This window comes from Thalassophryne amazonica, chromosome 6 (assembly GCF_902500255.1).
Source record: "Thalassophryne amazonica chromosome 6, fThaAma1.1, whole genome shotgun sequence".
Taxonomy (NCBI): domain Eukaryota; kingdom Metazoa; phylum Chordata; class Actinopteri; order Batrachoidiformes; family Batrachoididae; genus Thalassophryne; species Thalassophryne amazonica.
Genome location: NC_047108.1, coordinates 79,265,413 through 79,289,840, shown reverse-complemented (window position 1 = coordinate 79,289,840; position 24,428 = coordinate 79,265,413). Strand labels below are relative to the sequence as shown.

Sequence of the window (24,428 nt, the reverse complement as noted above, 5' to 3'; positions counted from 1 at the left end):
CTGAGACACGGACATCGGATCATTTTTTTCCAGTCTTGTTCGTGAAGTAATCCAGCGTCTGTGCCTGTCTGAAGGACTACTTACAGGTGTGCTCAAAGGTTTACATACCGTGGCAGAATTTTTTATTTTTGGCCATTTTTCAGAGAATACGAATAATGCAAAAACTTTTTTTTCTGCTCATGTTTAGTGGTTGTGTGAAGCCATTTATTTTCAAACAACTTGTTTACTCTTTTAAATCATAATGATAACAGAACTAGCCAAATGACCCTAATCAGAAGTTCACATACTCCAGTTCTTAATATTGTGTATTGTCCCCTTTAACATCAATGACACCATGGAGTCTTTTGTGGTAGTTGTGGATGAGGCTCTTTATTTACCCTGACGGTAAAGCAGCCCATTCTTCTTGGCAAAAAGCCTCCAGTTCCTCTAAATTTCTGGGCTGTCTTGCATGAACTGCATATTTTAGATCTCCCCAGAGTGGCAGGAAACTGAGATGGCCACTCCAGAACTTTCACTTTATTCTGCTGTAGCCAATGACAGGTTGACTGGGCCTTGTGTTTTGGATTGTTGTCTTGTTGGAACATCCAAGTTTGTCCCATGTGCAGCTTCCGGGCTGATGAGTCAAAATGTTCCTCCAGTATGTTATGATAACATGGTGCATTCATCCTGCCATCAATTTTGACCAAGTTTCCCGTGGCTTTGTAGCTCACACATCCCCAAAACATCAGTGATCCACTTCTGTACTTCACAGTAGGAATAGTGTGCCTTTCATCATAGGCCTTGTTGACTCCTCTCCAAATATAACATTTATGGTTGTGGCCAAAAAGTTAAATTTTTGTCTCATCACTCCAAATGAATTTGTTCTCTGTGCTGTTTGACGTATTGTAAGCAGGATACTTTGTGGCATTTGTGTAGTAATGACTTTCTTCTGGCAACTCGACCATGCAGCCCATTTTTCTTCAAGTACCTCCTTATTGTGCATCTTAACACAACCACACCACTTTTTCTTCAGAGAGTCTTGGATTTCAGCTGAAGTTATTTGTGGGTTTTTCTTTGCATCCCAAACAATTTTCCTGGCAATTGCTGAAATTTTTGTTGGTCTACCTGACTGTGGTTTGGTTCCAGTAGAATCCCTCATTTTCCACTTCGTATTTAGAGTTCGAACACTGCTGACTGGCATTCTCAGTCCCTCTGATATCTTTTTGTATCCCTTTCCTGTTTTATACAGTTCAATTACCTTTTCTTTGACAATTGTTTTGCTTTCCCTATGACTCAGAAACCAGAAACACCAGTGTAGCACTGGATGAAAGATGCAAGGGTCTGTCAGGAGCCCAAAACCTCACTGACCTTTTATACACACACTGATTACAAGCAAACAGATCACAGGTGAGGATGGTTACCTTTTGTCCCCATTCAAACCCATTTGTGTCAACTTGTGTGCATGGTATAAGGCCAAAATCACTGGTGTATGTAAACCTTTGATCAGGGTCATTTGGTTAGTTTCTATTGTCATTGTGATTTAAAAAGTAAACACATTAGTTTGACAATAAATGGCTTCACACAACCACTAACCATGAGTGGGGAAAAAAGTTTTGTGTTGTCATTCATATTCTCTGAAAACGGGCAAAAACAAAATCAAAAATTCTGCCAGGGTATGTAAACTTTTGAACACAACTGTATATACCCAGAGTGTGACCGTATGTAGCATGTACATAGATAATCCCTCACTGTATATATTAAAGTGTACTGGTTTGATACGGCTACTCACATTAGAGCTTGATGCTTATCTGTACTGAAAGTCAGAGCAATATTTCTGTAACCATTAAAAGGCCAAGATGAGAGGGTCACTATGATGCTGTAGAAATTATCAAGGTGGTTCAACTTAAAAATTTATGTTCAATTGCTGCCTTAAAAATGTGAGTAAACTCAACTTTGAAATAAGTTTTGTTTCTGCACAAATAGTGAAGTTGAAACAAATCTTAAGCGCTATAGTGTCCACATGTTCCCATTATTTTCCAGTTAGCACACGGCATCCCAAGCCGCAAAAAGGGATGGAGCTGAAACTGGCAGTGACCTTGCCACTGGTGACACCTATTCACGGGACGGAAAATTTCACTGCCTGCTTGCCGCGGTGAGCTTGTTATCATATCGGGTACAGATCTGCATCAGTGTTTGGTATAAGTCTAATCCCTTCAGCTTGCAGCAGGGTTCCAAGGAGGTTGCAGAAGGCGCGATTAAGTTGCTGCAAGCTTGCCGATGACCAAGTTGGTTTCCCGATGACTTCTATCAGCATCAAAATTTTGAACAGTCCAAAATTTGGTTCCCAATTGTCCATCTAATCCCGATAGTCCAGATAGTGTCCGGAGTACTCAAGGATGACCATGTGTGCTTGCAGATGGGTTGCGGTGGGGTTCGCGATTATGCCGTGAGTTTGCCGTTTGCAGTTTTTTCTATCAGGAACCCAACCGTAACCGACCCGAATGCATGTGGACAGGAGGTTTAACCTAGCCTTTTGCGATAAAACAAAATTTATTTTGAAGTTGAGTTTATGCACATTTTTAAGGCTGCAATTGATCTTAAATTTTTATGTAAAGCAGAGCAGGTAGCTCAGTGGATAAGGAACTGGCCTAACAATATGTTGACGTGGGTTTGAATCCTGCTGGTGCTACCTGTCTGTGGCCTTGGACAAGGTGTTTAATTTGCAATGTGTCAGTCCACCCAGTTGTAAATGGGTACCAGGCTTTCCTGGGAAGTAACATGTGATGGATTGGTGTCACCTCCAGGGATGTTGTGGACTCTTGTCTGTTTCATGCCACGGAAAGATAAGTAACAGCCAGATGGCAGTTACTTTCTTTTATGTAGAACTACCTGAGTCATTTTTACAGTGTATTGAAGCTGTTTGTCTTGTTTGTTTTGTTTTTGTGTTTTGTTTTGTTTTTTTGTTGTTTTTTATGAGCAAGAGGAAGATGACTGTGAAAGATCAAACTGTGAGACTAAACTGAAGGCAGCATTTGAACTCTTTTAACATGCTGGATCCAAAAAGCTGGAGTGTGATATGACATAATGGTGCAGAGGAATATTTAACACACTTGATTATTTTGATTTTTACTAAATGAAAGCCATAAAAGTCACAGTGAGATGACAAAGGCCTGTTTGTTTGTGTGTGAGGAGTGTGTACCATGTTTGAATTTAAAAGCAACGGGGATATATACACCTAATAAAATGTAAAAATCACACAATGATTTATTTGTTGTTGTATTTAATGGTAAGGCATATTGGTATGTACATTTATGTGCTCTTTGAGTATGATTATAAGCCATTGGCTTATTCCTTCATTTAAAGTGATTAGATTGAGTGGGAAAAAAAATAAGGGATCAGCCAAAGGGATTTACTACATTAATTTGATAATCCTCACCAGCAGGCTGTGTATTTGATGGTGCGTTCCATGTGTATTTGGAGGTTGGAATTTACCAGTTACACCCACCAGGAATGCCTCTTGATGTCAGAATTCCAATTCAACTCGTACGAACCCCACATACTCAGAGTTCACAATCCAGGGTGGCTGCTAAGAGCATCAGCAGTAGTGAAAGCTGTAGTTTTTACACTTTTTATTTATTTATTTATTTTTAGCTCGTGTGTCTTATTTTATGTCCATTTTAATAACTCATACAGGACAGCATGCCCGTATATAGAGGGGGTTCAACCGAACCCCCCCCCCCCCCCCGAGAATTCTGCTGATTTTTTTCTGATTTGGATATCAACGTTATGTATTTTCTTTTCATTGATAATAAGCAACAAGCACTAACTGTTACACAGCTATTATCACACACCGTCAAGTTTCAATTTCCTCTGCCAGAGTAATCCCTTAAGTGATGAAAGGGGAAACTGCTAGATAAACTTTTCCCATGGGGGCTGAGAAGTTTTGCTCCCTGGTCCCTATCCTCCTCTGATATCAAACAGATTAGTAGGCTTGTAAATACCCATGTAGACACACAATTACACTTGTCTGGTTTGTAAAAACATGTTTGTACAAGTATAAGCTGAGAAATAAAGGGAGCTTCTCCTTCCTGTTGCAAATACTGTAAAGGTGCAAATATTCGCTTGGTATTTATTATGCAAATTTCGCGAGTTAAACAAGGTCACCAAATTAAATACCGCTATTTTAATACATAACGTACATATATGTAGATATTCATAATGTAAACGTGAATATTAATACTGCTAAATACGAGGTCTGTTAGAAAACTATCCAACCTTTTTATTTTTTGCAAAAACTATATGGATTTGAATCGTGCGCTTGCATCAGCCAAGCTTGAACCTTCGTGTGCATGCGTGAGTTTTTTCACGCCTGTCGGCTGCATCATTCGCAACTGACAGACAGGTATAAAGTTTGCATTAATGTTATCTTGGTTCTTCCTGGGTGGTTCTTATGGCAACTGATCCAATCCCAAGCAAGGACTATTTGTATATAAAAATGTATTTCCTAAAATCATACATTTTGGGTTTCAAATGAAATTTATGTAGCTTTTTACCCCTTGAAATCCTCAAAAAGCTTCTGCTTCGGGGGGCTTCGCCCCCCTGAGCCCCCCACAAGGGCGTTGCCCCTCGACCCCACCTGGGGCCCTGCAGCCCACTGGACCCCCAACTCAAGGATTTGAACCCCCCCTTTCACATTCCTATATACGGCTCTGGGACAGTACTGTCCTACTGGTGTATGTAAACATGTTGCTAGGGTACTTTAATGTATGCAATACTCCACAATGTGTTGTTTATAAACTGGTGCCGCTAATACTGGCTAACCCACGAGATGTTGCTAACAACAACAACTTCCCCAGTTGCTCAGTTTGGATGAGCGGCCTGCTCTGGGAAGAGTCCTGGTGGATCTGAATTTCTTCCATTTACAGATGATGGAGGCCACTGTGCTCATTAGGACCTTCAAAGCAGCAGAAATGTTTCTGTACCCTTCCTCAGATTTGTGCCTCAAGGCAATCCTGTCTTGAAGGTCTACAGACATTCTCTTGGACTTCATGTGTGATTTGTGCTCTGACATGTGCTGTCAACTGTGGGACATTATACGTAGACAGGTGTCTGCCTTTCCAAATTATGTCCGATCAACTGAATTTACCCCAGATGGACTCCAATTAAGCTGTAGAAACATCTCAAGGATGAGCAATGGAAATAGGATGCGGAGCTGAGCTTCATGGCCACGGCTGTGAGTGCTTAAGTAAATGTGATTTATTAGTTTTTTTTAATAAATTTTCAAAAATCTAAAAAAGCAAAACAACTTTTTCACATTGTCATTATGGGGCATTGTGTGTAGAATTTTGAGGAACAGCATGAATTTCATCTCTTTAGGAATAAGGCTGTTAACATATCAAAATGTGGAAAAAGTGAGCACGGTGAATATTTTCTGGAAACACTGTATGAATGTAATCCCTCGACCCATCAGAACCATCAGCCGAACCTCGTGATGGAGTTCATCAGCTGTTTTCTCATTTAACATTCAAAAGGTTTTACAGGCAACTTTAAAGATGTGAGCCCTCTCCCTCCTTTTATTTTGCCTCATTTTGAACAGAGGGATAAACAAACAGCAGCTCACCAGAAGATTACTTTGGTTAGTATAGCTTTCGGCTGGAGTATTTCTGGATGATGTTCCAAAGCAGTGTCGTTGTCTGCTGCATTTGTTGTGATGCCATTGCCTGCCTGTGCAGTCAGGCTTCCTTTCACCGCAGGATGCATCAGATTATGTCAGACGTGTCCACATGAACTTAGATCTTCTTGTTGAACTGTTTCACTACAGGGTCTTGTTAGGGGGACCTCTTAGGCTCCCACCTCGGTGACTCTTTCTTTAACTGTGAACTCTTCACTGCTGAAGATCATGTCCATTATATGATGACTTGTTCCTCTTCGGCCTAATTTTTGGGTTTCCAGTCCTGCATGCCCTGTGTGACCTCAAACACAGCTGATGGTAGACAGTGTGCAACCTAAGCGCTGTCCCGCTTGTGTCAGCGGCAGCGCGTGCTGCACCTTGACATCCCATCCAAGAGCATCATAAACAAGATTGGTGACAAGGGGCAGCCCTGGCGAAGTCCAATACCCTCTGGAAACAGGTCTGATGCACACAGCTTCTACTTTGGTCATATATGATAAGATCAACTTTATCTCAACTTTATTTATCCTGAAGGAAATTATTTTGCCAGAGTACCGAAACAGTAAACAATGTTTTTTTTTGTTTTTTTTTTTTACAATAAGAACAACAAATTTATGCAAAATGCCTGTATAGTGGCCAGCTCACACTTTACAGCAGTATCAGTAACCCATCCCCCCCCCCCCCCCCCCACACACACACACACCACAACAGGTTACCTCAAGGGACCCGGTTGCAGGCCTTTTCCAAGCATACAGAACACATGTAGACTGGTTGGTCATGCTCCGAAGACCCTTCTAATATCCTTGAGAGGGTAGTTTGCCAATCCAGAGGTACTGTTCCTGGTGTCCATGCCACATTGTACAAGTGTGTCAGCCATGACAGCCCAACATCCAGAGACTTCAGCATCTCGGGACGAATCTCGCCCTCCTCCTCCGACTTGCCACTAAGGAGTTTTTTGACTACTTTTGTGACTTGTGCTTGGGTGGTGGTACCAGATCCACGTGAGTCTTCTGTCCCTGCCTCCTCAATGGAGGGCATGTCAGTCAGGTTTAGTCAATCCTCAAAGCATTCTTTTCATTGCCTGACAATCATCAACTTTTAACCAATTTATACTCATTATATGTCATATTAAGATTACAGTATTTTTGTAGTTCAACTTGATGACACTAGGTTTTTGTGATAAAGTGAGAGAAGATAGAGAATTGGTATAAGCAGTAGGCCAGTTATGATATGCTTGGATGGAGATGTGCTGTCAGATAAAATCTTAGTTGTGACTGTCTTGTTGTCAGGACATATGTGCAAATGCTATTCTTGCTTATGTCGCAGATCTATGCAGGAGAAAAGATGTGGGGGAGTACATGATTATGGCAGATGTGAATAAAGTGGTGGTGACGTCAATTATGTGAGGTCATTAAGTTATCTGTTGGAGTGGCAAACCCACGTTGGCTCCATTGTTGTCAGTAGCTATCTTTTAACTTAGCCTTTTCTGTCTTTATTTTAGGCTATACAGCCTGTTGACAGTTTGGACCTGTCAAACTGGGACATCATATCTGTCACAGCTATAACTGGCACAGGGCAAGTACGGACTACACTGATTTCCAGCCTTGAGACTTGGGGCATGGACAACTTCCTGGTGAACCCTGTTCCATCAGTTGTCTTCTGGTATCAGGCTTTGATTTATTTACAGCTGAAGTGATCACCTGTTGAATAAAAGTCAGTGTGATATCAGCAAATACATATCTGGCCATTTGAGCGACTGAGAGAAGAAATGTCCCTCCCAGTCAATAGAGGGCGCACTGCGGCAGCTTTTCAAACGGTACTTGTTCCGCTTTGTACCCACTCGGGAATAGTCAACATGGCGGCTTCCGTGAGGAAAGCTGCACACGATATTGATACGAGAAAGCGGACTGACGACGTTCTGTTGTCCGAGGGGATAGACTTTAATTCGCTGCTGCTGTCTCAGCCCGTGCTGGATGGACTGTCCGCCGCAGGCTTCCAGAAACCTTCCCCCATCCAGCTAAAAGCGATCCCGCTGGGTCGCTGTGGACTCGGTGAGTTAGTAAAACTGCGTGGGACTCCCCACATACGTGGATATGGACTGTGAGACCGTGCGTGGATGTGTATAGGACAGAAAAATAAGTTAAACCTGTTGACGGTCCAGTCACGCGTTACTGTCCGCAGTGCACGTGAACAGAGGTGATCCCAGGACGGTTTGCTAACATGTTGCCAGTTCCGCTTGTTTTCTCTATACACGTAACAACACCGTTCATGTGCGGTTTTCACAATTATTTGGGTGTCTTGCTCAGGCCTAAGTATCTGATTTGTATCTTATTTTTGCCCTCTAACCCAAATCTGTATATTAGACAGATATGGTTGCTTGTTTCTGGAAATCTGGCAACGTACAAAGTCAGTTCAAATCAGAAATGAGGCAGTAATCTGTTCATTGCTGCTAATGCTCCGCCATGACGCATACCTAGTGAAGGCACGGGGTGCTCAGTCTAGGAGAGTACTGAGTCTCTGACACCGACAGTCATAGGGCGTGAGGCGGGGTATACCCTGGACAGGATGCCAGTCTATCGCAGGGCTACATATGGACGGACTAATGCATCCACATTCACACCTGCCGTTAATTTAGAATCAAAAATTCACCGAACATGCATGTTTTTAGAAGTGGGAAGAAGCCGGAGCACTCGCATGGAACCCTTACTAATATGGGGAGACCGTGCAGAATGGATCCCATGACCTTCTTGCTGAGAGGCAACAGTGCTAACCACTAAGCCACAATGTCACCACCTTTTGAAGTGATGATCTTAATCACTTTCTGTGGTTCCAAAACACTTCTATCATCCTATGTTTTAACTTTACCACAATAATTTAATACTTGGGGTGGGTCTTTAGCAAAAATGTTTTTTAAATCTGTTGTGCTGGCTCAAAAGTCACTACCACTTGTGTCACATTTTTCAGTGGGTCACACCTTTAAGTCTCAAACATACTTTAATTTAAAACCTAACTTTAACCCTTAGCCTAACTCTTAGCCTTAAACATATCCCCAAACCCTACCCATACCGTCTGACATGGCTACGCTTCATATGAGTAGAATTAGGAATAGCCGCTTTGAATGGGAAAGGATCACTGATTTGCAGATTTTTTGATAATCTATAACTTTGACAGTTATTTTTTGTTTCAGTCAAAACGTAAGATAACTTATTTTGCAACAATGTATCCAGACGCAATTTCCATGTGCATTTTCTTTTATTGCTGCTGCTTTTGATTTTGTTAAGCAAAATCAAAAGACAACGGCGTCAGAGGTTTACTGTTTGTTTGTTTGCCCGAGAGAGCACAATCTGTGCAGAAAGCCCTGTTTCTGAGACATTCATGAACGTGTTTTAGATTATAGGTTATGATTTGACTTTAGGCAGTCTATGACATTCTATTGAGTTTATCTGAAGTTTTGAAGTTATTAAGGAGAGACAGACAGACTTGGCCATTCCAATAACCTCTTTTCACTTCATGGTGAAGCTAACTGATCTGTCAGCCCTTTCTGTGGCAGACGTAATAAAAAAAGCTAAGGCTGCCAAACAAAACCATAAAAATAATCCTGATTCAAATTAAGGTAAATAAAGTTACATAAATCTAGATTTTGTTTAAATTATTATGAAGAAAAACCTTCAATAATGATACTAAATCTTTAGCAACCCTAAAGTTACACTGAGAAATTAATATGCACACAAATCTTGATACAAGATATGTATTTAATTATTAATAATTGTAATTTTTACATAAATGTGTATGTAATTTAAGAAGGCAAGAAAATTAATAAAAAATTGAATTTGTTTAATTAAACAATGTTATTTTCCATGATGGGCATAACACCTACAATAATAGCTGGTTTGTTAATTTACAGAAAATAACTGTATTTACAGTGTTGTATCCAATTAAACTAAAAGAAAAACAAAAAACCTACGTTCCAAAATTTGTTATTTTCAGTTACATTGTGATTGAAGGTTTCTCTTGCACTAGAATTTACGTACACTGTAATGCAACCCATGGCAATAATTATGGAATCACCGGCCTCGGAGGATGTTTATTCAGTTGTTTAATTTTGTAGAAAAAAAGCAGCTCACAGACATGACACAAAACTAAAGTCATTTCAAATGGCAACTTTCTGGCTTTAAGAAACACTATAAGAAATCAGGAAAAAAAAATTGTGGCAGTCAGTAACGGTTACTTTTATTAGACCAAGCAGAGGGAAAAAAAATAAATGGAATCACTCAATTCTGAGGAATAAATTATGGAATCACCCTGTAAATTTTCATCCCCAAAACTAACACCTGCATCAAATCAGATCTGCTCGTTATTCTGCATCTAAAAAGGAGTGATCACACCTTGGAGAGCTGTTGCACCAAGTGGACTGACATGAATCATGGCTCCAACATGAGAGATGTCAATTGAAACAAAGGAAGACATCAAACTGTCAAGACAGAAAACTTAAAGCAATATGTCTCAAAAATCGAACAAAACGAAACTGCCTAAAGGAAATGGGATTTACATACAGAAAAGCTAAACAAAAGCCATCATTAGCACCTAAACAGAAAAAACAAGGTTACAATGGGCTAAGGAAAAGCAATCGTGGACTGTGGATGACTGGATGAAAGTCATACTCAGTGATGAATCTCGAATCTGCATTGGGCAAGGTGATGATGCTAGAACTTTTGTTTGGTGCCGTTCCAATGAGATTTATAAAGATGACTGCCTGAAGAGAACATGTAAATTTCCACAGTCATTGATGATATGGGGCTGCATGTCAGGTAAAGGCACTGGGGAGATGGCTGTCATTACATCATCAATAAATGCACAGGTTTACGTTGATATTTTGGACACTTTTCTTATCCCATCAATTGAAAGGATGTTTGGGGATGATGAAATCATTTTTCAAGATAATGCATCTTGCCATAGAGCAAAAACTGAAAACATTCCTTGCAAAAAGACACATAGGGTCAATGTCATGGCCTGCAAATAGTCCGGATCTTAATCCAATTGAAAATCTTTGGAAGTTGAGGAAAACGGTCCATGACAAGGCTCCAACCTGCAAAACTGATCTGGCAACAGCAATCAGAGAAAGTTGGAGCCAGATTGATGAAGACTGTTTGTCACTCATTAAGTCCATGCCTCAGAGACTGCAAGCTGTTATAAAAGCCAGAGGTGGTGCAGCGTTCTTTTGTTTTTCATGATTCCATAATTTTTTCCTCAGAATTGAGTGATTCCTTATTCTTTTCTCTCTGCTTGGTCTAAAAAAGTAACCGTTACTGACTGCTACAAAATTAAACAAATGAATGAACATCCTCCGAGGCCGATGATTCCATAATTTTTGCCAGGGGTTGTAAATAAATAAAAATCACAATATAAGTGAAAATAAATTTTGGACAGTCTGTTTTTTTTTTTTCCTTAAATATGTATTATGAGTGTGTGTATGTACACAAGATCTCCCTATATGGGGCTATTATTGTAGCAAAAGTATTTGCAGATGCGTATTTTGATCTCTGTGTGTGTGTAAGCAGATCCACAAATGCATATAGCAATCTATGTGTGCGTATTTTGATCTGTGTGTGTGTGTGTGTAAACACATCCACAAATGCGTAAAAAAATCTGTACGCGTGTATCCGTGTGTTTGTGAAAATTGGGCCATTCAGTTGAATGTGTTCTTACACGACTTTTGCTACAGTTCTGCCGCGTTAGATCTGTAAGTGTGTGTGTGTGTGTGTGTGTGTGTGTGTGTGTGTGTGTGTGTAGAGACGTGTCTGTGTGTGTAGAGACGTGTCTGTGTGTGTAGAGACGTGTCTGTGTGTGTAGAGACGTGTCTGTGTGTGTAGAGACGTGTCTGTGTGTGTAGAGACGTGTCTGTGTGTGTAGAGACGTGTCTGTGTGTGTAGAGACGTGTCTGTGTGCCTCCACCAGAGGGTGCAAGCACCAATGACATCGCTCATCGCTGTCGTTTTAAGCCTGGCTGGTCCCTCGAAGAGATCAAAATACACATTTGCAAATACTTTTCCTGCAATAATGACCCCATAAATGTCCAAAAGACAAATGTCGGGCTGGAAAAGATGAGACAGTTTTCCAAGTCAACGATGCAACAGTGTGTCGTTTATGTTGGGCACACAGCATAAAAACACTTTGTTTCCGCCCCTGAGACCATTCACCAATCACAGACGGAGACTCGCACAGTACATATTTGCACTGTGCATGTTTGCATTTTTGTTATGAATTAATGTAGCTAATTAACTTCCCATGTGGCTAATTGAAATTGCCACCAATTACGCACAGTGGCTAACAGTTTTTGAACCCCAGAGAGAAGTGCGTGTGTGTGTTTGTGTCTATATATATATATATATTTCCTCCTCAGGAGTTTTAGTTTATTTTCATCTTGTGAATTTTGTCTCCTGCAGCTGTGAAGCATTGAGTGATTAATCACGACAGGGTTAAAGTAAACACCTGTGTTTCTTTAGACAGTTTGGATGTAAACACTTGATTTGAGGCTGTGAATTTTAAGCAGCAATATTGCACCCACTTTATTTCCGACAATTGTGGAGGCCAACACTGTGATTATGATTGATTGTGCTGCTGAGTGTTGTACATCTGTTGTTTCAGATTTGATCGTCCAAGCCAAGTCTGGCACGGGGAAGACATGCGTGTTTTGCACGATCGCACTGGACTCTCTCGTCCTGGAGAATCTCGCAACTCAGGTGAGCTTGTTTTCTCAGGAAAATTCTGCCTTCGAGATTAGTAAGCTGAGTTGAACTTTTATAATGGTATAAAACAAGCTTTTACTCTTTGTTGCAAAGGTACTTAATTCATAGTCAGTGCAGCCTTCTTGTGTATTGCAAGAAAATTTGCTTAGTTGAATATGTTTGTGCTTTTTGCAGGTTTTAGTGCTGGCTCCTACACGTGAGATAGCAGTGCAGATCCACTCGGTAGTGATGGCCATAGGCTGTGCCATGGAGGGCCTGGAATGCCACGTTTTCATCGGGGGCAGGCCTGTGAGTCAGGACAAGCCTCATCTGAAGAAGTGTCATATCGCTGTGGGCTCACCTGGTATTTAATTTACCATCCAACAATTATTCAATTCAATTCATTATCGGGTGTCTCTGTTAAGGTGTAAATTAGAAATACATGTATTCCTGTTTGATGTGCCTTAATATTAGACATATTTACTTCGAAGGGGGGCTAAGAAGTGAGTGTTGTATTGTGAAAGGACTGTTTTGTTAATGCAAAGCAAGCCAGTGTGACATTTGATACAACGGAGGACAACGAATAAAGAAGTTGTAACTGATCCGTCCATTCATTTGGTTTCACAAGGGAATTAAGTTGCAGTTTCTTTATGTTGATGTTTCTTTAATATGGTCATATTGAGCACTCATATCTACCTTTTGTAGGTATCTTTTAAAGCTGTGTCTATAGAAATTCATCTGTTATTATAAAGAAAATTTATGCCTGAAACAGCTGGATATAGATTCCTGTGACATTTGCTGTAGAAGTCCACATGTGGACTTTTGTTTTTCTTTGAGACATGCATACTGATCAACACGGCCACAAGTCTGTGCAAGCAGTGAAATTACCCTTCTCTATTTTTTTTCTCCCACTAGATGTGATACTAGCGCTTTTTTATGGTAAATGGACTGCATTTATATACCGCTTTTCCATCTGTATCAGACGCTCAAAGCGCTTTACAATAATGCCTCACATTCACCCCGATGTCAGGGTGCTGCCATACAAGGCGCTCACTACACACCGGGAGCAATAGGGGATTAAAGGCCTTGCCCAAGGGACCTTAGTGATTTTCCAGTCAGGCGGGGATTGGAACCCATGATCTTCTGGACTCAAGCCCAACACCTTAACCACTAGACTATCACCTTATGAAGAAAACAGTGCTTCCCTTCTGAGCCACTTCTTCCCAACCCTTCATCCCTGCTCTGCATAGAGCAGAAGGAAAGCCAGCCAGTTGGCGCCTTTTAACATGCTTAACAGCGCTCCATCTGGGAAAAGCCCAACATACAGTGCAACTGGAAAGTATTCATAGGGCTTCAGTTTTTCCACATTTATGTTACAACCTTATTCCAAAATGGATGAGATTCATTTTTTTTTCCTCAAAATTTTACATACCCCATAATGACAATATAAAAAAGTTTGGGAGATTTTTTTCAGATTTATTAAAAATAATTAACTAAAAAATCACATGTACATAAGTATTCACAGTCTTTGCCATGGAGCTCAAAATTGAGCTCAGGTGCATCATGTTTCCACTGATCATCCTTGAGATGTTTTTACAGCTTAAGTGGAGTCCATCTGGGGTAAATTCAGTTGATTGGACATGATTTGGAAAAGCAGAGGAATTGTCTTTAGACCTCCGAGACAGGATTGTTGTGAGGCACAAATCTAGGGGAGTGGACAGAAACATTTCTGCTGCTTTGAAGCTCCCAATGAGCACAGTGACCTCCATCTGTGAATGGAAGAAGTTTGGATCCACCAGGACTCTTCTTAGAGCTAGCTACATGTCTAAACTGAGCAATTGGGGGAGAAGGACCTTAGTCATGGAGGTGACCAAGAACCCGATGGTTACTCTGTCAGAGCTCTAGCATTCTTTTGTGGAGAGAGGAGAACCTTCCAGAAGGACAACCATCTGTACAGCAATCGGCCAATCAGGCCTGTAGGGTAGAGTGGCCAGACGGAAGTCACTCCTAAGTAAAATGCACATGGCAGCCCACCTGGAGTTTGCCAAAAGGCACCTGAAGGACTCTCAGACCATGAGAAACAAAATTCTCTCATCTGATGAGACAAAGATTGAACTCTTTGGGTGAATGCCAGGCGTCATGTTTGAAGGAAACGATGCATCATCCCTACAGTGAAGCATGGTGGCGGCGGCTTCATGCTGTGGGGATGTTTTTCAGCGGCAGGAACTGGGAGACTAGTCAGGATTGAAGGAAAGATTAATGCAGCAATGTACAGAGGCATCCTGGATGAAAACCTGCTCAAGAGCATTCTTGACCTCAGACTGGGGCGACGGTTCATCTTTCAACAGGACAATGACCCAAAGCACACAGCCAAGATATCAGGACAATTCTGTGAATGTCCTTGAGTGGCCCAGCCAGAGCCCAGACCTAAAAATGAGACCTAAAAATGGCTGTGCAGCAACACTCCCCATCCATCCTGATGGATGGGGAGTGTGCTGCAAAGAGGAATGAATAGGCAAAACTGCCCAAAGATAGGTGCATCAAGCTTGTGGCATCATATTCAAGAAGATATAAAGCTGTCATTGTTGCCAAAGGTACATCAACAAAGTATTGAGCAAAGGGTGTAATACTTATGTACGTGTGATTTCTTTTGTATTATTATTATTATTTTTTAATGAATTTGAAAAAAATAAAAACTTTTCATGTTGTCATTATGGGGTCTTGTGAGTAGTAATTTTTGAGGGAAATTTTTTTCTTCAACATTTTGGAATAAGGCTGTAACATAATAAAATGTGGAAGAAGTGAAGCGCTGTGAATACTTTCTGGATGTACCATATGTGGATTGTGGTCCACACGTCATTGTTCTGAGCTGTTTTTAGTCTGGTGTTTTTCTTTTTGTTTTGTTTTTTTTAATAGATGTCTGGAAAGTAGTTATTGTCCACCATTTTGGAGGGGGGGTAAATGAAAGGTATCAGAGTGGCTTATTGTTTCTTGTTTCTTCTTCTGTCCATTAGACAGATTGGCTCTCAGCGGTTAGTGTAGTTGTTTCCAAAACAGAAAGTTCCTGGTTCAAGACTGTCTGTGTCTATTCTCCACGTACTGTGGAGTTGCGTCACGAAGAGCAGTCGGGATAAAACTTGTGCCAAATCAACATACAAAGCCATGTCATATCTGCTGTGGCGACCCCAAGTGAAAAAGGACGAGGCCAAAAGAACTTTTATCCTGTAGAACTTTTCTACAGATCTTTTTCTTTTAAGCAATCATCACCATATGTTTGCATCACTGTCTCAGGGTGTAAATGGCTCTTAAATGTAGCGGTGTAAATCCTGGCTTTTACTCCTGTGCTACTGCACAACAAATGCAGTGATTAACAACGCCTTAACAAGAACGGCAACAACAAAAACGTCTACCAAGTGTTTAAACTGACCTGGAGCAGCTGTGTGGTCATCATTAGTAATTGATTATATCTGAGAGGAAATGTTTTTGGTTCTTCTCTTGCCTTTTTCTTTCTTTCGTTTGGCAGGGAATAAGATGTGAGGAAATGATGCAAGTGGTGGAAACGGGAGGAAATTAGGCAGTAGGCGTTTCACTCACTGAGCTCTGTGTGTGTGTGTGTGTGTGTGTGTATATATATATATATATATATATATATATATATATATATATATATATATACACACACACTAATGCTGTAATTTGTGTTGTAACTGTGTTTGCGGTTCTTAATTCTTCAGGTCGGATCAAGCAGCTGATTGAGTTGGGCATGTTGTCCACATCCAGCATCAGGTTGTTTGTTCTGGATGAGGCTGATAAGCTGTTGGAGGAGGGAAGCTTCCAGGAGCAGATTAAGTAAGAAACATCCACAGTGATACACATTTAATTTTAGTCCTGTGCTGTGATTACAGATTAATATGGCTCATTTCTAAATTAACCGCTTGCTGATATTGCACACGTGACCTGTGTGCACCTCTGACCTTGTAATTCTGCAGCTGGATCTTCTCCTCTCTGCCTGTGAGCAAACAGATGCTTGCACTTTCTGCCACCTACCCAGAATCCCTTGCACAGCACCTTACTCGTTACATGAGAGAGCCCACCTTTGTCAGACTGAATCCCAGTGATATGGGCCTTAAAGGTGAGACACCTGTTCACAGTCAGACATGCTGCAGCTCCTCTGTCAGTGTTCCTGCAGAAGTAGCTGGAAATACTTTGAATGCCAGAAATACTCGTACACTTAAAAAAAAAAAAACAAGCAGACCTACACCAAGGTCTGACACTTCTCTGTTATCTTCCTTTTGTCTCTTTCTCTTTTTCTTTATTGGAGCGTTGCACCTTTGATCTCGAACTTGGATCATGATTGCTGACCTTTGATCCTGATCAGAAATCATCTGTCTTCGTACAAATCCTTGTTATCAGTTGATAATGTGCATATTGTAATATGAATAAATGATTGAATAAGTTTTATTCAGCACACACACAAACAAAATACCAACGTAAAAATCTCTTACTAACAAAACAACTCAATAACTCAAACGATTTCCCAAATTCTATTGTACAAGATTGGCACATTTTGGCAGAGTTATAGCCCTTTATTAATAAACCTAGACACTGCCAGTTTTATGAGTTCATGCCTGCATTCTGAAATCAACTCCTCTCACATTTTTAGGAGGAAATTTGACATACTTGCTACAATTCCTTGAAATGTTATCAGACTGTAGCAAGCACTTCTAACAAAGTAGCATTTTCCAGTGGGGGATATTGTGCTCTCAGAGAACTCTTGTTGTACATGTAGCCACACTTGCAGAAGGAATGAACAAGCACAGCATGATAGTTTCCAAATAAATGTTTGATTTCAACAGTACCATTATTTCATGACGTTCCAGCTTTACGCTCCATTGAAATAATGTAAAAACATTCATTATTTGTTTTATATAACAGCTAAAATAGATCCTTGTCATTTGATATATTAATTTATAAACAACTGAAAAGCGACTTGCATTTTGGTGTTCGTCACTGGTGCTTTGACATCAACAGTCCAACACACAGTTTAAATAGGAGTCCAAAATTGTTCTCAGTCAACTTGGAAAAAGTTAATAATTCTGATGATGTATTCTGTGATGCCTTGCATTGACATCGTGTTATTCCAAAAAAAAAAAAAAAAAAAACTTCCTCAGTATAGCGAAAAGTTATGTCAGAAATTTGTCCAGCTTTTCATCTTAACCTCTTCATGTCTCAAAAACAAACTCAGCCATGTTTAGCTAAACGCTGCCCCAGTAGTATGTGAGTGGTCGGGGTTCACAGCGTGCAATGCTACAAAACATATGGAACCAAATTTGCACGGTAAATGCAACGCAACACAAATGGGATGACTAATCCATATCACGTGCCATACAAAGCACCAATCAAATGTCAAGGATCAACTCAGCTGTTACAATTGGTAATAACGTTGTAAGAATGAATTTCACACATGTGATCATGCACGTTAAGAAATGAGTTATACATTGTGAGAACATGGCAGGGACATCATCAGGATGAATTATGGACTTAAAAATGGTACATTTTTTACCATTCTGATGATGTCCCCACTGTTCATTGAAATGTTCAGGACACAGTGCGTTCTTCGCCGTCTTCTTCGGAGCGTTACAGAGTACGATAAAAGGTTGATCTTCCCCAGTTGGTGCAAATGACTACACACAAACACTGCAAAAGAATAAAGTTATCCCTGCCACCACCCTTTTTGTCTTTGGTTCATTTGTTTAATTACGTTTTGATTATCCATGAAGTGAGTTATTGTCAATCAGTCAATCAATCAATTTTTTTATATAGCGCCAAATCACAACAAACAGTTGCCCCAAGGCGCTTTATATTGTAAGGCAAGGTCATACAATAATTATGTAAAACCCCAACGGTCAAAACGACCCCCTGTGAGCAAGCACTTGGCTACAGTGGGAAGGAAAAACTCCCTTTTAACAGGAAGAAACCTCCAGCAGAACCAGGCTCAGGGAGGGGCAGTCTTCTGCTGGGACTGGTTGGGGCTGAGGGAGACTTTATTGTGACTTTATCTAATGTGCTTTTCTAATTTTAACAACCTTAAAGAAGACATCTCATGGCCCACCTGTGACCTCAGTTTGGGAACTAGGGATATTACAGATGAACACACTTCTAAAAATAATTTTATTTGTACTGCCATTTTCTTTGTGCAGTGGCAGATTTGTGTACATTTTATTAAATTACTTTTTTAAATTATTTTTTATTATTCTCAGAGTTTGTTCCCTGTAAATAATTTCCTGCTTTTGTCCTTGTACACCGCCTGCCAGGTTTGAAGCAGTTTTACAAGCTCGTGCAGTCCCATGCGTTGCCTCATAAGATTTTTGAGGAGAAGGTGCAGCACTTACTGGAGCTCTTCAGTAAAATACCGTTCAACCAAGCCCTGGTGTTTTCCAACCTGCACACACGGTAACGTCTGAGTCTGCTCTCTGCAGCTGTCACCTTTACTTTACGGACCACAGCAGCCGTGCTGCTGTTGCTTAATTTCTGCTGCTGGTCATATAATGATTGTAAATATAGATGATGCATGTTGCTGAAGTGTTTCTTCCATGATGTTGCTCTCACAGGGCTCAGCACCTGGCAGATGTCTTGTCCTCAAAAGGTTTACCTTCTGCTTATATTTCAGGTGAGACATACTGGAAAAGCAGTTATGAGTGTGGTTGTAATGATGAAGACAGGCAAATTAACATGAAAAAAGACAGTTTGGAAAAATTTTTAAAGTAGAGAAGCTTGAATCTTCGACTGGACTGGGTTGCTTGATGCGAGGACGTTTCGCTTCAAATCGCAGAAGCTAAAATTCTTGCTCTGGTGGTCTGACTTCTGTCTTGACTCTTGTAGAGAAGAATAATCAAGAAGTCACAAAAGCTGGAGTTTTAAACCTAACCAGACCCCTTCTACCGAGAGGCAGACTGCTATAGGCTAGTGACTAAACAATAGCTCTAATTAGCACCTATTGTGCTCTAGTTAGCACCCTCCTAATGACAGGCCAGCTGTCCCTCTCCTGATGGCTCCCTTGACGACTGCTGATGACGTGAATGACTCATTACCATGAACAAAAGACTGAAACTGCTTTGATCTGAGTACCCCATTGTAAACAGGGGATAAAGCGTGTCTCAGACCCCCTCCCCGGTTAAGGCTGGGTTTCAAACGTTTCACAAGGAATGCCTCCTTGACCCCTCTCTCAAACCATTTCTTCTCTGTGGCTAATATTTTAACTTCCTTGTCCTCAAACGTGTGGTTAGTGTCTTTAAGGTGGAGATGAACTGCAGACTGAGGTCCACTGGCGCCCTCTCTGCGGTGCTGGTATAACCTTTTGTGTAAAGGTTGCATAGTCTCACCTATGTAGTGTTCGTTACAGTTTTCCTGACATCTCATAGAATACACTACATTGCTCTGTTTGTAACTAGGGATCCTGTCCTTAGGGTGAACTAATTTCTGTCTCAAGGTGCTAACCAGTTTAAAGTAAACTGGGATTTTGTGCTGTCTGAAGATCCTCTGTAGTTTTTCCCCTACTCCTGCTAAATAAGGGAGAGACACTCCTCTTCTTCTTGTCTCTGTCTCTCCTGTCTATCTGGTCTCTTTGTTCTCTGGGACTTCTGCACTTTGTCCAGGGACCATCGTGGGTACCCACATAGTGTGAGGGCTTTCTGGACAAGTTGTTCTTTAGCCCTTCCCTCTGCAGTTGTGGGCACCTGTAGGGCTCTGTGTTGAAGTGTCCTGATTACCCCGAGCTTGTGTTCAAGGGGGTGGTTTGAGCCAACGAGCAGATATTGGTCAGTGTGAGTTGGTTTTCTGTAAACCCCTGTCTGGAGCTGCCTGTTCTCTCCAATCGTAACATCACAGTCCAAGAGTAATTCTTGGACTGTGATGTTACGATTGGAGATCCCTAGTTACAAACAGAGCAATGTAGTGTATTCTATCAGATGTCAGGAAAACTGTAACAAACACTACATAGGTGAGACTAAGCAACCTTTACACAAAAGGCTATACCAGCACCGCAGAGAGGGCGCCAGTGAACCTCAGTCTGCAGTTCATCTCCACCTTAAAGACACTAACCACACGTTTGAGGACAAGGAAGTTAAAATATTAGCCAGAGAGAAGAAATGGTTTGAGAGAGGGGTCAAGGAGGCATTCTTTGTGAAACGTTTGAAACCCAGCCTTAACCGGAGAGGGGGTCTGAGACACGCTTTATCCCCTGTTTACAATGGGGTACTCAAATCAAAGCAGCTTCATTCTTTTGTTCATGGTAATGAGTCATTCACGTCGTCAGCAGAGTCGTCAAGGGAGTCATCAGGAGAGGGACAGCTGCCCTGTCATTAGGAGGGTGCTAACTAGAGCACAATAGGTGCTAATTAGAGCCATTGTTTAGTCACTAGCCTATAGCAGTCTGCCTCTCGGTAGGAGGGGTCTGGTTAGGTTTAAAACTCCAGCTTTTGTGACTTTTTGATTATTCTTCTCTACAAGAGTCAAGACAGAAGTCAGACCACCAGAGCAAGAATTTTAGCTGAGGAAGCTTCTGCGATTTGAAGCGAAACGTCCTCGCGTCAAGCAACCCAGTCCAGTCGAAGATTCAAGCTTCTCTACTATGGAAACCACCTGGACAACTGAGAGCCTACACAGAATTTTTTTTTAAACATTTTTACAAACCCCCCCAAAAAACCAATTCTTTTTTCCACAGTTTGGATAATTTAGTAGATCAGACCCCACATCTTTCGCTTTCAACATTTTATTTATTTAATTATAGTTTAATGAAACCTTATAAATTTGGGGTGGAATTGCTGTAGTGAGCTGCACCTTGCAGTGTGTTTTTGATTTCTGTGGACATGGTCTGATTTAGTGTGTGTATGTGTGTGTGTGTCTATACAGGTGGTTTGAGTCAGGACCAGAGACTGGAGGCTATGTCCAAACTGAAGCAGTACCAGTGTAGGGTGCTCATCTCCACTGACCTGGTCAGCTATGTTTCCTCTCTCACAATAAGTCGGCTTTCACTTCCATACGTGTGTCCTGGTCTTGTAAAGAGTTCTGTTCACCTTCATTTCAGCGTCTGTTCTTTGTTCTCTGTCAGACTTCCAGAGGTATAGATGCGGAGAAAGTGAACCTGGTGATAAACCTGGATGTGCCACAGGACTGGGAGACGTACATGCACAGAATTGGACGGGCCGGACGTTTTGGTAAGTTACTACTAATTGTTTTGTCAGAGTTGTGCATTTAGGTGTAATTAGTGACTTGATGGCACTTTGGGCTCATAAGAACTTGAGTAGCCTGGCCAGAAAATTGTTTGCTTTTCATAATCCTGGTTTCAGCCTCAGGTCATGGTCTACTATCAGCAACTATACTGTTTATATTTCTTAGTGATTGGTGTAAATGAAGTCTAAGACATACATCTGTCATCATGTCATGTGTCCATCATCTGACATACCTCAAGAAAACTGTCTTTAAAAGTGAGTTACTATAAAACCTTCAAAGGGTGCCAATTACTGTAACAGGTACGTGCCCCCTCCCCCCAACTGTCTGAAAGCATATTTGTTCTTGTTTAGTGCTTCTGAGCATATTTAAAAATCGAGTGGGCATGCCAATAACTATTGACAAGGACTGTAAATAATCACCGTTCCAAGAAGAATGTAGGGTTTCATTTACCTGCCGTCATACATGGATGCAAAGCTTCCAAAATTTCTGGCCCATTATCTTGTTATTGCAGTGAGTGCTCATTGGTTTGTTCTTGTTTATAGGCACTCAGGGGCTGGCTGTGACCTACTGTTGCCATGGTGAAGAGGAGAACAAGATGATGGCCATCGCTCAAAAATGCGGCCTGACTTTGTCTGTTTTGCCATGTGAGTCCCACCCATATGTCAGTGTTTCATGTGTATGTTGTGTTGCTTGTTTTACATCCAGCTGTTATGGACACATTATGACGGATGCTCACATCTGTCTGCCCGATCACGCTGTCCTGACTGTAACTCTGCAACAATAGATTTTTAAACTGTTCATGTTTACTACACAAATATGACGTGCAATACATGAGCTGGTTGCATTTTAAGAGAGTTATGTCCATAAATTTGCATATTAAGATGAAGTATTTTGCTTGTTAACTCTGTAACTTGCTAACGTGGTATGTAAACAGTCTTTTATAGGGATGGAGGCATCAAAGTTTTGCACACCATTTTATATGCTAGTCTCATGGAATCCTACGTACATGGCTAGAATTATAAGTTGAGTTTGGAGTATTTTCTGTCTCATAATACTAAAAATTTTTTTTATAGCAGTCCTAGAGCCTGCATTGATGGATGAGCCATGTGACTGGGATGTCTGCACCAAACCGGCTACGTTGTGCATCTTTCCTGAGCGAGTCTCCAAGACCGTAAAGAACAAGCGTTCAAAAACAGAAGGTGAACGAGCTTTTGGGAGCGACGGAACAAAAAAACCCATGAAGAAAAGCCATTCATCCGTCAGACCACATGGTGAAGATCCTCCTCGGCCTTCGGCACTGAACCCTGACACCTCTGTGGCCCAAACTCGAAAAGAGCTGCAAGACGCTCTGCCGAAGATTCCTCCACTCAGCTCCTTCAAGAGCTGCAGGTCTGAGTTCATGACCTTTGAGGAGGCTGAGCGTGACTTTCACAGCTTCATTTCCACAGGGCTGGGGAGGTCAGTGGAGGTCATCAGGCAGTTCAGAGGTCAAGAGGACAGCAGTGTGAGTGATCTGAATGGAGACAGGGAGTTAGTCACGCTTGACGATGAGGGAGCTCATGTTACAAATGGTGAACGTTGGAAGGGTAACATTTCACCTCCAAGTATGTCTTCTGGTTCTTCAAGCTCCCACTCTGAAGTGGAGGAGGTACAGAGTGAGGAGATACCAGACCAGAACAGAGGAGGTGAATACCCAGAATCCACCTTGCGTCAGATGGAGGCTGAACCAAAAGCAGATCCACCAAGCTCTGACCCTTGTACACCTGACCCAAAAACAAGTCACCAACCTCCCAGTGCCCCCATCGGACGAGCGCCACCTCAGCCTGTAAAGAAAGGATTGGCGACAAACGATAAATCAAACAAACAAGCCAGTCAGAGGCCTCGAGTACAGAGCAGCAGGAATAAGTTGAGGAAGATGAACGTAGACGCTGGCAAACATAGACAAAACGGGCCTGAAAGAACTGCAAGAGAGCAAACAAAGGAAACAGACGGAGATCAAGATGAAGAGGAGGAGGAGGGGTGGAACACTGACACCTACTGGAGAGCCTGCTACAGAGCATGGAATAGCTACTATGCGTCCACGGCCCCTGTTCAGCCTCACGATTACCAAAGCTACTACAGCGTAGTTCACAACTGGATGGCAGCGTATCGTATGAATGCCGTGTACGTGGAAGAACTCATGAAGCACTGATGTTTCTGTACTTTATTCAGATTTATAATGCTGCTTTCTTTTTTGTTAAATACCTGGATGTCTGCAAACAATCACAGCATTAAATGCAGATTCTGATTTGTTGAGCCTTAATTACTACTACGTTTTTTACACATCTGGTTTGTAACTCACACTTTGACTATACAGTCAAAGTGTGTAGCGGAGCCAGTGATGCCAAAAAGCGTTATTTTTACACAGCTAAAAAATGGTTTGTTTAGATTTCTGGTTTATACACTCACACATCAGCCTGCCTGAATGATGTGATCAGGCTCACTTTTTGTCATTCTATTCAACATGACCTCTGGCTTCTATTAGGTCATTTTGTTTACAGGATGTTCAGACTTATGTCAGCTCAGGGGCATTCACCTCACATTACGCATTTGTGTGTACCTGGTCAGGTAGAGCACAGATGAACAGTCAAGTTGGCCTGTTGTTAATACAGTACGTTTAAATTTCCTTGGCTCATTTCTGAGCCATGCTGGCTCCTCCCTCAATGTTCAGTGACCACATGATGCTAATTGTTAGTGCTGCTGCTTGTCCTCTTGCTTCAAACTGAGAACAAAATTTGATTCAGATTGTCCTAATATTTCATTGGTCAATGATCTACTTTATT

At 41.4% G+C, this 24,428-nt stretch overlaps 1 protein-coding gene across 2 annotated transcripts; it reads left to right on the top strand.

Annotated features, from left to right (window-relative positions):
• Positions 1-7,418: 7,418 nt before the first annotated feature.
• On the top strand, positions 7,419-23,891 carry ddx20 (DEAD (Asp-Glu-Ala-Asp) box polypeptide 20). Of its 2 annotated transcripts, none has more exons than XM_034172568.1 (11): positions 7,419-7,701; positions 12,296-12,390; positions 12,571-12,739; positions 16,110-16,224; positions 16,365-16,507; positions 18,690-18,828; positions 18,987-19,045; positions 21,286-21,368; positions 21,485-21,590; positions 22,149-22,250; positions 22,683-23,891. In XM_034172568.1, the coding sequence occupies exons 1-11, from the start codon at positions 7,419-7,421 to the stop codon at positions 23,795-23,797; spliced, it is 2,409 nt and encodes an 802-aa protein (XP_034028459.1). In that variant the 3' UTR covers positions 23,798-23,891. The 2 variants fall into 2 exon arrangements, with proteins under 2 accessions (XP_034028459.1, XP_034028458.1); XM_034172567.1 differs by having other exon boundaries at positions 22,680-23,891.
• The last annotated feature ends 537 nt before the right edge of the window (positions 23,892-24,428 follow it).